This window comes from Podarcis melisellensis (genome assembly GCF_964234715.1).
Source record: "Podarcis melisellensis genome assembly, chromosome: 9".
Classification (NCBI taxonomy): Eukaryota; Metazoa; Chordata; class Lepidosauria; order Squamata; family Lacertidae; genus Podarcis; species Podarcis melisellensis.
In genome coordinates, this window is record NC_138541.1 from 50,532,044 (window position 1) to 50,545,090 (window position 13,047).

A 13,047-nucleotide genomic window follows, 5' to 3' on the forward strand; every position below is an offset into this window, starting at 1 on the left:
GGTAGATTCGAAAAGTTGAAATAACCGTCATTTTAGAAGTTCGTTAAACGGATTCTGTCACCTGGGGAGTTGTAGAGCAAAGCACCTGAGCACCCAGGGGGGAAGGACACACAGTATTATGAGTTTCTACGGTAGGTTAATTGTGCCAGATTCATTTGTCCGAAAAGGTGGTTCTTATTCTTGTTTTATTTTGCCTTTTAAGATCCAAGTCTTCTCATGGCTGGTGGCACTGCAAAATAAGAAATCGCAGATTGAAACATTAATGCAATAAGTATAGAAGAATCCGTAGAACAGAATCAGATTGAAATTCTGCCAGCCATTAAACCAGTATGTAATAATAATAATAATAATGGCTTTTTTTTTTTAGTCAGAACTTGATGGAGCTCAGATCTGGCACCTCTCAGGTGGGTGTCATTGCCATTATAAGAGAACGAGGGAGAAGTTCATGGTGAGTTCCGGCACCTTTTTTTCTAGAAAAATAGTAATAATAATAATAATAATAATAATAAAGTTTTATCTCAAAAAAAATTCCTTCCAGTAGCACCTTAAAGACCAACTAAGTTAGGTGTATCTGAAGAAGTGTGCATGCACACGAAAGCTCATACCAAGAACTAACTTAGTTGGTCTTTAAGGTGCTACTGGAAGGAATTTTTTTAAAAGTTTTATCTGTTTGAAAACTTCAAAAAAAGGAAACCAAAGCTGAGGGGGTGGTGAGAGAGTTCCTAAAATTATAAAGATCTGAAAACTAGGGACACTATTTCTTGGTTGTTTTAAGTTCAGGTCTCTTAAACTACAGGAAATATTGTGATGTAGCCCCACTATTAAGGGTCTCCAAATAGTTCTAGCATTTAGAACACGGTTAGCAAAACCCTTCCTACACCTGTTCCACAGCAGCTGAGAAGTCCAACCAACTGGGCTCGATCCCAACAATATTATACAACAGCGAATATGTTACTGCTATATTTAAAAGTTTAATCTGCATTGTGATTTTGCTGGTACCTTTGTTTGTTATAATGGTTTTGACTAGCATATAAAATTAGACCTGGCATGATGTCGCCATTGTCGTGTGGTAGCAGCAGCAACACATTGTCGTGTGGTAGCAGCAGCAACACTTCTCCTTTCCATTCCAGTAGATTCTTATAGAGAACAAAAAGATTCTGTCTCATTTATTTTAATATAGCAGGATTTGAGTCTTATATGTCAGTGTTTTGTGACTGCAGGCTCAATATCTACTGTATTTCATTGGAGAAGAAAGATTTTCTGTGTTCACAGTGAGACCTATCCCTCCTGTAACCCATGGGTGAAAGCAAATTTTATAACTTGCTTTGCTTACAGAAGGTTCCAGGATGAACCCCAAGCCATCTCCAGATAGGGCTGGGAAAGGTCCCTGGTTGAAACCCTGGTGAGCTGTTGCCAGTCAGTGTAGACAATACTGAGGTAGATGGATTGATGGGCTGACTTAATATAAGGCAGTTTCTTATGTTTCTATGTGCACTCCCTACTGCTTAAGCCTCCAGCTGAAGAAATGGTACATTGACATGGTAGGGCCTGTCTTAGGAAATTTATTAGTTGCTGTGGCAACTGTGCTTTTATTTTTCCCCACATAGCATAAGGGAGCTGATGGACGTAGTTTGGCCCAGATAGCAGCAACTTTTCAGTTGACCACTGCAGTTGGCAGGTTGACAGTTGTACAATTCAGTCATTTTAGACTTTGGATTTAAGGCAGGGAGGCATCTATAGATGATAATGTTTTACTTCACTGACTTCAAAATATAGTAAGCCATTGCTGTTGCCTTTGGGGCCCTGGACTCCACTGCAGGTTGATACAGATAACCAAGGTACCATAGGATAGTTTGGTCATCTGTGTGGGCTCTCTTTGTGAGGATTGCCACCCTGACAATGTAGATTTTTTATTATTGGGAAGACCAAACACCTGTCCTTGTAAGGTAACTCACCAGAGTTAATCTCTCCCCCAACATCTACAGCTAGCCTGTATTTAACTTGCCGAATGACCCCACAGTAAGTGCCGTGTGCTGGCAGAAACCTCTGGCACACAACCAAACATGGTTCACATATCTTATGCTACTTGTGTCTCTGTTGGGAAAACGATATGCATCGTGCCCTCTGATAGCTTTATTCTCCAGCTCTTTCCTTTCCTCTGAGAACTCAATTCACAACTACTTTTTGGAATCTCTTCTCATGTATTTGTTTTCAATGTACTCCCAACTACTACTCTTTCCCCAACAAAAATCATTTTGGTGTCTCCCAGACAAGGGGCATATTTTCAGGTGGGGGATGTGGCCTGGGGATAGCGCCAGAGGCTAGATGGGGGCCTGGATTAGGAAGTTTAGAAAGGGTCTGAGGACTGATGTTTTTCCTTCAGGTGAAGATATAGGTTACATCAGAACATTGCAATAACAATGCCTTAGGGAGATAAAGTAGGCTACAGTCTTAACATTAAGGTATATATACAATTTTCATACTAGCCATCACCTGTCAACAGTCTTGCACTTGACTTCTCTAGACACGAGCTTAAATTTATTTTATCACAGAGTTTTCTTCCAAAAATGTATGAGGTTGAAGTTATTTTGCCCTATGCAGATGCAACAACTGCTAATTTGAGACATCTGCCTCTGTTTCATTCCTCTTTAAAAACTTGTGATATTTGCCACCACTGCTTCTACCACCACAAGTCATATTTCTTCAGACATTATATTCCTGAATGTGTCTTCCCACTTCCACTGGATATGAAGGTAACAAACACCTGGGGAGTAAATGCTGCTGCAGAACATGTATTTTTTTAAAAAGCCATTTAATTGCACTTGTACAGAGAAACAGAGGTACATTTTAAAAATACAGTATGGTTCTCTCACTGCAGATTACTCATAGTATTATACATGAACTCAATTTGCAAAGAATCTTAATATAGCATGTCAGATTTATAACTCATTGGATTACACTGGCAGCCATAGTGATAATGTTTTGGGAAATAATCCCATAGATACCAACATGGGCTACAAGAGTGATCATCCTTCTCTCAACTTCTCCATCCTGTCTCCCTCCCTGTTTTAAAAAGCAGAATGCTGGATTGCCTTCAGTCGTATTGCTGCTGTAAGCGGATAGTGCCTTATGTGAGCATGCAGGTATTTGTGTCTCTCCGGACAGCTAAGCCTTGGGATAAACAGTGACGGCTTCATATCCCTCTGGGGGCCTCATACGAGCTCGTGCATGAGCTTCACAGTATAATTGCCCCTCCACAAAGAAGTAGCCTTTCTGCTTCAGGTTGAGGTTGCAGTCAGAGCACACGAAACATTCAGGATGCCTGTACTTATCACGTGCCTTCACCACTGTGCCACTGTAGATCAAAGAAGGGGGGGGGGTAAAAATAAAAGAAGTTAAAGTTCAATTATGAATATACAAAATCAGGTTTCTTAAAAATAAAAAATAAAAATAAAATATACCTAGATGCCTGCAAGCCAAAATTTGACTGATGAAAACCACTAAGTAAATTTCAGATACCCTCACCTCTGCAGCTCCTGATCATATGCTGTTATAGCCAATCTGTACAGCATCTGTTAAGCACCCTGCTGAGGTTGAATTTCAGTGGGAGCTAAGAAGAGCATGTAAAATCAAGAAGCTTCGCCAACATTTCTTTTAGAGCAACACAGGCTATGCAGACTTTATTTATAGCATTGTCCCAAACCTTATGTAACCTTTTAAAAATATATGCTGCACCAACAAAATAAAACAAAATGCATAAAAATGTGTAATAAAAAAATTAGCTCTATAAAGAGGTATGAATGCCTTGAATTTTGTTTAACTTCATGAAAGAGAAATCACAGATACCCACCCAACACTAGATTGATGTGAACTTTTCCAAAGACCTATGCCATGAATCAATTAGAACTAAAATAAAATATCTTACACAATTCCATTTCCACACTTGTCACACAAGGGCACCTTTGGCACACTTCCCCCAGCAGCAGGTACCTTCGTTACTGGTGCTTTCACACTCCTTATAGCAGGGGCCCGACCATCTGGAGAAAAAGAAAAAGATGCCACTTTTGTTTACAGGACAGGACAGAGCTCAAGGCTTCTTCTAAGTGTCTTGGGTTAAATGCAATTTAGACGGAGAAAATGGCATAGGAGAAAAATTATTAAAAATACTCCCTTAGTGTCACATTCTCATCTGCAAAGTTACTAGATGAGATTGCTAATTAGTATTAAAACAAAAAATAAACCAAAAAACCCCCAAGGGATTGCCTAACAAAACACATGAAGCTTGATTATTATTTTAACCACCCAAATTCTCTGGCATAATATTGGTGATTTCCTCAATTTTTAAGCTGTTTCTAAAAAAGAAGTTCACTAATTATATGCAGGTGCCATGTCTATAGCCTCTCTCCCTTAGGCACATTCCAATAAACACTAGGGGGCAATCCTCATTCAACACAATTGGATTTACTTCTGAGTTATGGGACTGCTCAGTAAGTTAGGGGATTCCATTTAATTAAGCAATAGATATATGCTGCTACTTTTATCTCCCTCTCATTTTTACTGTGAACACATGGTCTGCATATGTTTAACTCTCTTGGTTAACATTTGATATTGGTATTACTGTGCATGTTTCAGTTAGGCTTTACTTTATTTAGTGCCTTTCTTCCATTATGGAACTCAAGGTTTACAGTTCTCTATTTGAATGGCTATCAGGGGATAGCCCACTCATTGAAGGAATATTTTATTTGAAGTGCACTCCAATCCAAGTCTCCCATCTCTGTAAGAAGAGAGAACAGCAACCTTGAAGTTTCCTATCAACAGGTTGAGTAGGCACACAGGTCACCTGGTCACAGTGTTCCCCACAATAATGAGAAGTATCTTACGTCTAGCTAAATTATTGTAATTCTTTCTTAATTCACATCTGTATATGTTAATCATGGCACGCACATTTTATGCAAGCTTGTGCCCTTTTTTGGTGATGTCTTCCTTCTTTTTTGACAATGTGTAAGTGATGTCCTGAGTTGCCTCCTGTTAAGTAATTAACAAGCCCAAAACCTGCTTAGCTTCAGCACAGTGGCTGCATCCAGAGGCGCTGTCTTGCATGCAAGATTGGGGGCTGGCATACATCATGTGTGAGTGATGTCATGTCCCTGGCACATGATGCATGTGCAATGTTGCACCAGCAGGAGGAGGCCGAGTGCAGCACAGTTTAGTGCTTGGCTCCTCCTGAGCATAGGAGAGGTAGTTGCATCGTGCAGCTTCCTTTCTCAAGCTCAGGAGGAGGCAGGGACTGAACTGTGTCGTGCTCAGCCTCCTCCGCCCTCTCAATATCGAGGGGGCCTGGCCCCCTGCCAGCATATATTAAGGCGGCCGAAGAAACCTCTGCCCCTAGGAGGTGACGTGCCTGGCTGCATCATAGAAAGGTAATGAAATGTAAGTGAAGAGAGATGCCAAAAATGGCAACTAACCAGATTCATCAGAGACCATGTCTTGGAGAATCTTAAAGGAACCGGACTGACGTGGCTTACTCGATCCTTGCTGATCATCATGTAGCAGCCTATACACATCAGACTGGGGCACTGCAGCTGGTACTGGGTCACTGAAAAATCAATGAGCTGTATGAGATAGTTAACCAGTAAATGTTCACTATAATTGCATTGTTTAAAACAAAAGTGGAAGGCACAGAACTGAACGAAGTCAGATAATGTTCCATTCTAGCAATGTGCAAAATAAAATCTACACAGAGAACAAATATAAAGCTCAGAAAATGAAGTTTACCAGTTTCCAAAGGAAATTAAAGCTTAATCACTTTAGATTTAACTCTTGATTTTTAATAATCATCTTATAGGCAACTAGAGCATCCCACAAGAAGGGTTAAAGCTTCTATTAGTTACCCCTAGGGAATAATATGGCATTTCCAAGTTCATACTTGGTGAAAATGAACCCCATCAACAAAAACAACTCAAAGCTTTTTTTTTACTGGAATGGTTCCCAAAAGCATGCTTGCCACTACTTGTAATATGATAAATAAATATTTAGTCCAGGAGTGCAGTATGGGTAAAGTCAGTTCACTTAATGAACACCCCAGGGAATCACTGTCCAGAAAATGTAGCTACTTTGTGAGTGCACACAAAATTCTAAAAGTTTAGAGATGCCCAGTTTCCAGCAGATTAGCAGGACAATTGCTTATATACTTTAATGTAAATGTAATTTATACATAGGGCAATTTATCTGAATGTCTCATTTCCTGTTGACATCAATTATGGGACTCTTGTGACTGTTTACAAGCTGAGTGCATATAGATTGAGATTTGTTATCAAGTCTCTAGTTGTCAAACTATCACAAAGTAGGAGCTGGACACATAAGGGGAGCTACATACCCATATCAAAGTAACATTTACACAAATTGCATACAGTTATATAAAAACTTAACCAAACTTAAAACTCTTCATTTCCCTAGGATGTCACAATCTTTTCTTTCAAGCATTTGTCCCTAATTTAAACACAAGTTAGAATGCATAAAATTTTCACAAACCTAAAAACATTTATATGAAACCTAACCAAACTTCATTTTTAATCTCCCTGGCATGACAGTGGTTCTAATAATTCTCAATTTAGGCTACATTTTGTCCATCTGCACATCTTCCATAGAACATTTTCACCAAGGTGGCAGTCTTTATCCCACTGAAATTGATGACTAAATAGGCATTGACTTTCAGAATTTCACATTGACTTTCAAATTGGCATGGTTTCGATATATTTAAAAGCCTTAACGACTAATGAAGCAACAATAATGGCAGCACTATTCATGCCTTAGAAATAAGCTAACCATACATTGTGGCTTGGATTACCTTATCGGGGTGGCTTCCCCCAGTGCTGTAGAAACCTGCCCCTGCAGTGTTTCCATAATATTGTCATCTGAATACAATTGCATAGGTGTGTTAAACTGAGCATGTACAATCTTGACACCAGGCAGTTCCATTTCTAAAGGAATGTTGGGGGCCATCTTAGCTGCAGCTTTCAATTCGGTGGGACAGATAGTGCTAACAGTGCTAACTGAAGAGGGTGTGCTACGTCCGCTGCCGCCGTCAATACCGGAAGGAGTACTGCAAACACTGTGCCAAAAACCAGTACACAAAAATACGTGATGCAAACCAGAGAGGAAAAGAAGATGAATAACAGGGAGCAGAAGTATTCTCCAGAGTGACAAAAGCACCCAGAATAATCAAATGCAAGAAAAACACATTTTATGAAACACAACTTTTGTGTGTTTTTCAACTGAGTATAATCTGCCATAATTTTAAAGAGATCACAACTATTATGCAAAACTTAGAAGTTTTATAGTTCATCAAATGTTTGTTTGTCTCATACTACCTCCTTCAGCACATAATTACATCAAGGATGGCACAGGTTAATGGCCAGATTCGAACAGCAAATCAGAATCAGAAGAAATTTTGGAAGTTAAAACTTCTCTTGCCAATCGTATGTATAAAATAACAACTTTGTGAGATAATACTGATATTTCCAGTACTGTGCCAATGCATAACTATGATGCTTTCACAGCATTGCGACAGCACTAGTGGAATCTGTTTCCTAAGAACACATTGAGGTAATGGCACCACAAGTCATCCCAAGTACCAGTATGCTAATACAGCAGGTCTGAAGATCTGTTAATTATTTAGTCTTTGATGCCACAGAAATAATCAGATGTGTCAGATTTTCTTCTTGCATTCGTTTTGGATTACAAAAGCATGCATTCTTTGTCAGTTTTTAATTTAGAGTCCTCAATTTTAAATATTCAATGGTCCAAGACACAAACTACATAGACTAGGACTGTATTAGCAGTTGACCACATATTTTTTTCTTGGTTCAGAATTGCTATGTGACACAAATCTCACTGTGGTAGGAAAAGCTGTGCCTTCTTTACCCATTTAAAAGCCATTGGAACATTACCAATAGAATCAACAAATGAGAATCTGAGGCAAAACACAATCATGGGACTGAAACTGCCTTGGTCGCACTGGTTGATGATCTCCGGCGGGCTAAGGACAAAGGTTAGAGCTGTTTCCTAGTTCTGCTGGATCTCTCAGCGGCGTTTGATACCATCGACCATAACATCCTTCTGGACCGTCTTGAGGGGCTGGGAGCTGGGGGCACTGTCCTACAGTGGTTCCGCTCCTTCCTCCTGGGCCGTGTTCAGAAAGTGGTGGTGGGGGATGAGTGTTCAGACCCCGGGGCTCTCACTTGTGGGGTGCCTCAGGGTTCTGTCCTCTCCCCCATGCTTTTCAATATTTACATGCAGCCGCTGGGAGAGATCATCAGGAGGTTTGGGCTGGGTGTTCATCAGTATGCGGATGATACCCAGCTCTACCTCTCTTTTAAATCAGAACCAGTGAGGGCAGTGAAGGTCCTGTGTGAGTGTCTGGAGGCGGTTGGAGGATGGATGGCGGCTAACAGATTGAGGTTGAATCCTGACAAGACAGAAGTACTGTTTCTGGGGGACAGGAGGCGGGCAGGTGTGGAGGATTCCCTGGTCCTGAATGGGGTAACTGTGCCCCTGAAGGACCAGGTGCGCAGCCTGGGAGTCATTTTGGACTCACAGCTGTCCATGGAGGCACAGGTCAAATCTGTGTCCAGGACAGCTGTTTACCAGCTCCATCTGGTACGTAGGCTGAGACCCTATCTGCCTGCAGACTGTCTCGCCAGAGTGGTGCATGCTCTGGTTATCTCCCGCTTGGACTACTGCAATGCACTCTACGTGGGGCTACCTTTGAAGGTGACTCGGAAACTACAACTAATCCAGAATGCGGCAGCTAGACTGGTGACTGGGAGCGGCCGCCGAGACCATATAACACCGGTCTTGAAAGACCTACATTGGCTCCCAGTATGTTTCCGAGCACAATTCAAAGTGTTGGTGCTGACCTTTAAAGCCCTAAACAGCCTCGGTCCAGTTTACCTGAAGGAGCGTCTCCACCCCCATCATTCTGCCCGGACGCTGAGGTCCAGCGCCGAGGGCCTTCTGGCAGTTCCCTCATTGCGAGAAGCGAAGCTACAGGGAACCAGGCAGAGGGCCTTCTCGGTAGTGGCGCCCACCCTGTGGAACGCCCTTCCAGCAGATGTCAAAGCGATAAACAACTACCTGACATTCAGAAGACATCTTAAGGCAGCCCTGTTCAGGGAAGTTTTTAACGTGTGATATTTTACTGTATTTTTGGTTTTTAAGGAAGCCGCCCAGAGTGGCTGGGGAGGCCCAGCCAGATGGGCGGGGTATAAATAATAAATTATTATTATTATTATTATAAGGGAATGCCTAGTAGTATGAACAGGAAAGACTCAAGTTGCTCCTAATGTATTTATTATATATTATTATTTTATAAATTTCTATGCACAAATTCAGATATATGTGGGGTGGACTACTTGAGTCTAATTCGAATGGGATGGGGAGTGGATTACTAGCTAAATACCCGGTAATGCTCAGTTGTGGACAAGACCTATAATAGTTATATGGCATGATCTGCCTCCTAAGCATGGTTTACTAAGACAGATAGAAACCCCCCTTGATCACCTACAGTTAATTTAAAATGGGAGCTTAGGGGTAACTTTGAATATTGCAGGAGGCAATTGGCAAGAAATAAATGGGCAACTTGTACATTTCTCCCATGGTGAGATGCCCATGGGGTGTCCATAGTAGGGAACGAGAGGTGTGTAAGTTCCCTTTTTAGTTGTTAGACGGAAACTGTGGGGAGTAAACAAACAGTTCACCTGCACATCCTCTATTGCCAACACTAACGTTTCTTAAGATATGTGAAACTACTCTAAGGATGTGGACTTATTTAGCAGAAATATAACAAAAATAATAAAGTTTTAATTCTGGATAAACATGCTGTAGGACTAATATGTAAATACTACAGCAGCATAATCCTACTAAACATACTACGTCAGAAAGAAATTATACTCTGCATGTGTGCAAGACTGCAGCCTTACAGAACAATCCCATGCCTCTTTCAAAAGTAAGCCCCACTGATTTCAGTGCATATGACTGCCTTCCAGACTGTTAGGGTGTAAAATTATTGGACTGGAACCTTAATGTCCCAAATTTGGTGAACATTCACAATGCCAAATTTTGGGAACATTGAAACCAGATTTCTGATTCACCACTTTTAGTGACTGATGGCAATCACATGTAGATTATTTGCTGCATCTACTGATAGCTCTTTGAGTTTTCAGACATTCACGATATTCATTATTTGTCATCTTTCACTGAATTTCAGGTGTTTACTGTCACAAATATTTTAAAGAGGGAAATATCACCCACAGCTAAATGGCAGCTTTGTCTACATCATGGATCCTTTTTCATTGAACTAACTTCCCTCAGGGATGCCATGTGGAATTTAAGTAGGACCATGTTGTCAACTGCCTTAAGAAAAGTGCATTCCTTACCATCAAAGGCAAGACAAAGAATTCCAGAAGAGCTGCACATGTGCCAAAGCAAGTAAGAAACTTTACAATTGCCAGATCACTCAAGCTAAATATCCATACAAGGGGATAGCCATACAGCCACACATCGTTACTCAGAAATAAAACCAGGATCCATGTTTGGAAAGCATGAGCAAAGCTTGTCAATAATGATGCTGTTAACTCCAGAAGCTGAAGTGCATTGTTAACAGCCAGGTATTGTTAGAAGCAATAGGGCACTGCTCACGAGTGCTGCAGAAAGAGGAGGAGTGCATTTAGCAAAGTATTTCAGATGACCACCAGCTGATATTTTATGTTGCTATGTAAACTCAGAAATTATGCTCAGCATGGAACTATACTCTGCAACACAACACAACTTATTCTTACAACACAACTCGGGAGATTGGCGAGGGAGGCCTTAGCTATTGCCTGTTGGCGCTGGTCCTAGGGCATACGAGGTACTGCCCCAACAACCTCAGACTGATCTGCCTGCCTTGATAATAAATTTTATTAGTTTTCAATTACAATCCAATAATAGCCTCATTATAACAATACCAATTTATACTACACTTACCAATACCAATCGTTCAAATACCGAATTATATAATTGAGATAAGGTGGCCCCCCGCATGCTAGAATTGATGGTTTGATGATTTTCTTTATTTCTGCATTCCAAAATCTTATTAATTTCAATTACATTCTGGTCATAATAATAATCCCTTATACAGCAACTGCAATATTAATAACTTCTATTCATGTTGACACATTAAATGTTTTATAAAACTGTAAGTGAGGCACTCTGCCTGCCTTCTTGCCTACAAAAAGTCAGAAGGTGGTTCCACCTGTCGTCATATCTCGCTCCACCTGATGTTGGTCTTCTGGACTTCTGCCCAGCAGTCCAATTGTGCACCAGCCCCTGCCCCGCAATTAGTGCTTCAGCACTAGGAGTGGTGATGTGCATGCCAGCTTCTGTGGTGGCACCCTGGCTTTGAAACTCCCTGTCTCTTGAAATTCAGTTGGCACTTACTCTAAAAAGCTCAAAACGTAGCTTTTTTATCTAGACTTGGGGGAATGGTCACTGACATTTAGTAACTTATTTTGCTTTTATTGTGTTTTTAATGGTATGTATGGATGTGAACTGTATTTTACTGAATTTAACTGCTACCCACCCCTAAGATTTTCAGATGAAAGGCTATGTGTGAAACAGTTTAACCAAATAAACAAAATAGTATAATTTGCCTATGAAATAGAAAATGAGAGTATCGATGTGTAATTTGTTAATGACACATTAGCTGCAGAATGGTCAGCTCCCTGCAGGACATAAACATATGTAGCTCTCCATTTCCAACCCTCAAGTCACATCCTCCATTGAAGAATTGTATAAGAATCATCATTAAGCATTCCATAAAGGACAGAAACATCCCTATCAAACTATCCCTGCTCTGTTTCATCAGAGTGCCATCTTGTTCTTATCCACTGGCGTCCTTGGATGTACACTGGGTAGCCTTAGCCTGTGGAGGTTCCATACGAGGTCCTTCCCTCCTTTCTCATTCCCCCTTCTAGCCCAACATCATAGTGTTGTTGTAGTATGTTTGTATGTATGTTACTAAATATTTTAAAGCCCTGTAAGTAATGTTACGTGTGATATTTCAGTTTTGATCTCTGTAATGAACCAAACAATTCTCTGATGTAGGTTCAGCTGAAATTAACCTGATTGCAGGCACATTACTGCTTGGCAGATTGTTGTGACTTTGATCAATAATTGCACAAAAAATGTGCCCTTTCACTACTATTCTCCATGACAAATGAAACAGGCGTTTCTTTTGGCATTTGATGGCATTTGATCTCAGATTTATAGGTGCTGCAAAGCAAGCGTTTATTCATTAGAAGGCTTTACAACATACTGAAATAGCATTGTTACTGTTTTCATTAAAAAACAAAACACCATGCACCCAGTTACAGATTACACAGAGAAGTTATAACCTGCTCGGGCCTGAGACTATGAAAGGTTTGGGCCGAATGTTATGCTTGTGTTCAAAGTAGCCCAAGTCCTGGAGAAGAAGAAGAAGAAAAGGAAATACAGGGTTGTTGTTTTTAACTTAAGCAAGCATATTTGCTTCCAGAAAAGATTAGTTAACATACATGTTGTAAATTATTGAGTTGTAAGTTATATAGTAGTAACATTAATACATCTGATGTTATTGTGAGAAAAAGAGAACAATAGGAACAATCAAGCCAAAGTTAACTTTTTAGGCTACAAGCCTTAGCTCACGTACTTTGGAATATGTCCCATTGAACACAGTGGGACTTACATACGTGTACACATAGGATGAGACTGCACACCATTTTTATATATATTGCCTGTTGCAATCAATAAGACTTGCAGCCTGATCCTATCCATCTTTACTCAGAAGTAAGTCAAACCAATGGGGCTTGCCCCTGTGTGCATCTTGTGTGTGCATGCACATAGGATGTGCCTTCAGTATTTAGCTTTGGCTGGAATGTGCATAATAATAATAATGTCTTGTGTAGCCAACCCCCTGAAAGAGAAATGTCTATAATATTGGTCTTGCTTATTTGAAGATTCATTTTAGAG

General features: G+C 40.5%; 1 protein-coding gene and 1 long non-coding RNA gene across 6 annotated transcripts in view; one reads left to right on the forward strand and one right to left on the reverse strand.

The window, feature by feature from the left end:
• LOC309378434 overlaps nucleotides 1-13,047 on the forward strand; it is a 95,355-nt gene that overhangs the window by 79 nt on the left and 82,229 nt on the right. The window contains exons 1-2 of one of the 4 annotated variants that reach the window (XR_014172064.1): nucleotides 3-131; nucleotides 368-448. This is a non-coding gene — a long non-coding RNA (uncharacterized lncRNA). Of the gene's footprint in view, nucleotides 1-2; nucleotides 132-367; nucleotides 449-10,267; nucleotides 10,489-13,047 lie in introns of those variants that run through there. The other 3 variants (XR_014172065.1, XR_014172063.1, XR_014172066.1) reach the window with 3 other exon arrangements.
• Nucleotides 2,787-13,047, reverse strand: part of PDLIM3 (PDZ and LIM domain 3) — a 32,143-nt gene continuing 21,882 nt past the window's right edge. The window contains exons 4-8 of one of the 2 annotated variants that reach the window (XM_081926550.1): nucleotides 12,435-12,502; nucleotides 6,848-7,111; nucleotides 5,466-5,596; nucleotides 3,926-4,037; nucleotides 2,789-3,355 (exon numbers count right to left, since the gene is read on the reverse strand). In XM_081926550.1, the coding sequence (XP_081782676.1) occupies nucleotides 3,166-3,355; nucleotides 3,926-4,037; nucleotides 5,466-5,596; nucleotides 6,848-7,111; nucleotides 12,435-12,502 (765 nt within the window). In that variant the 3' untranslated portion in view covers nucleotides 2,789-3,165. Of the gene's footprint in view, nucleotides 3,356-3,925; nucleotides 4,038-5,465; nucleotides 5,597-6,847; nucleotides 7,112-12,434; nucleotides 12,503-13,047 lie in introns of both variants that reach the window. The other variant, XM_081926551.1, reaches the window with a different exon arrangement.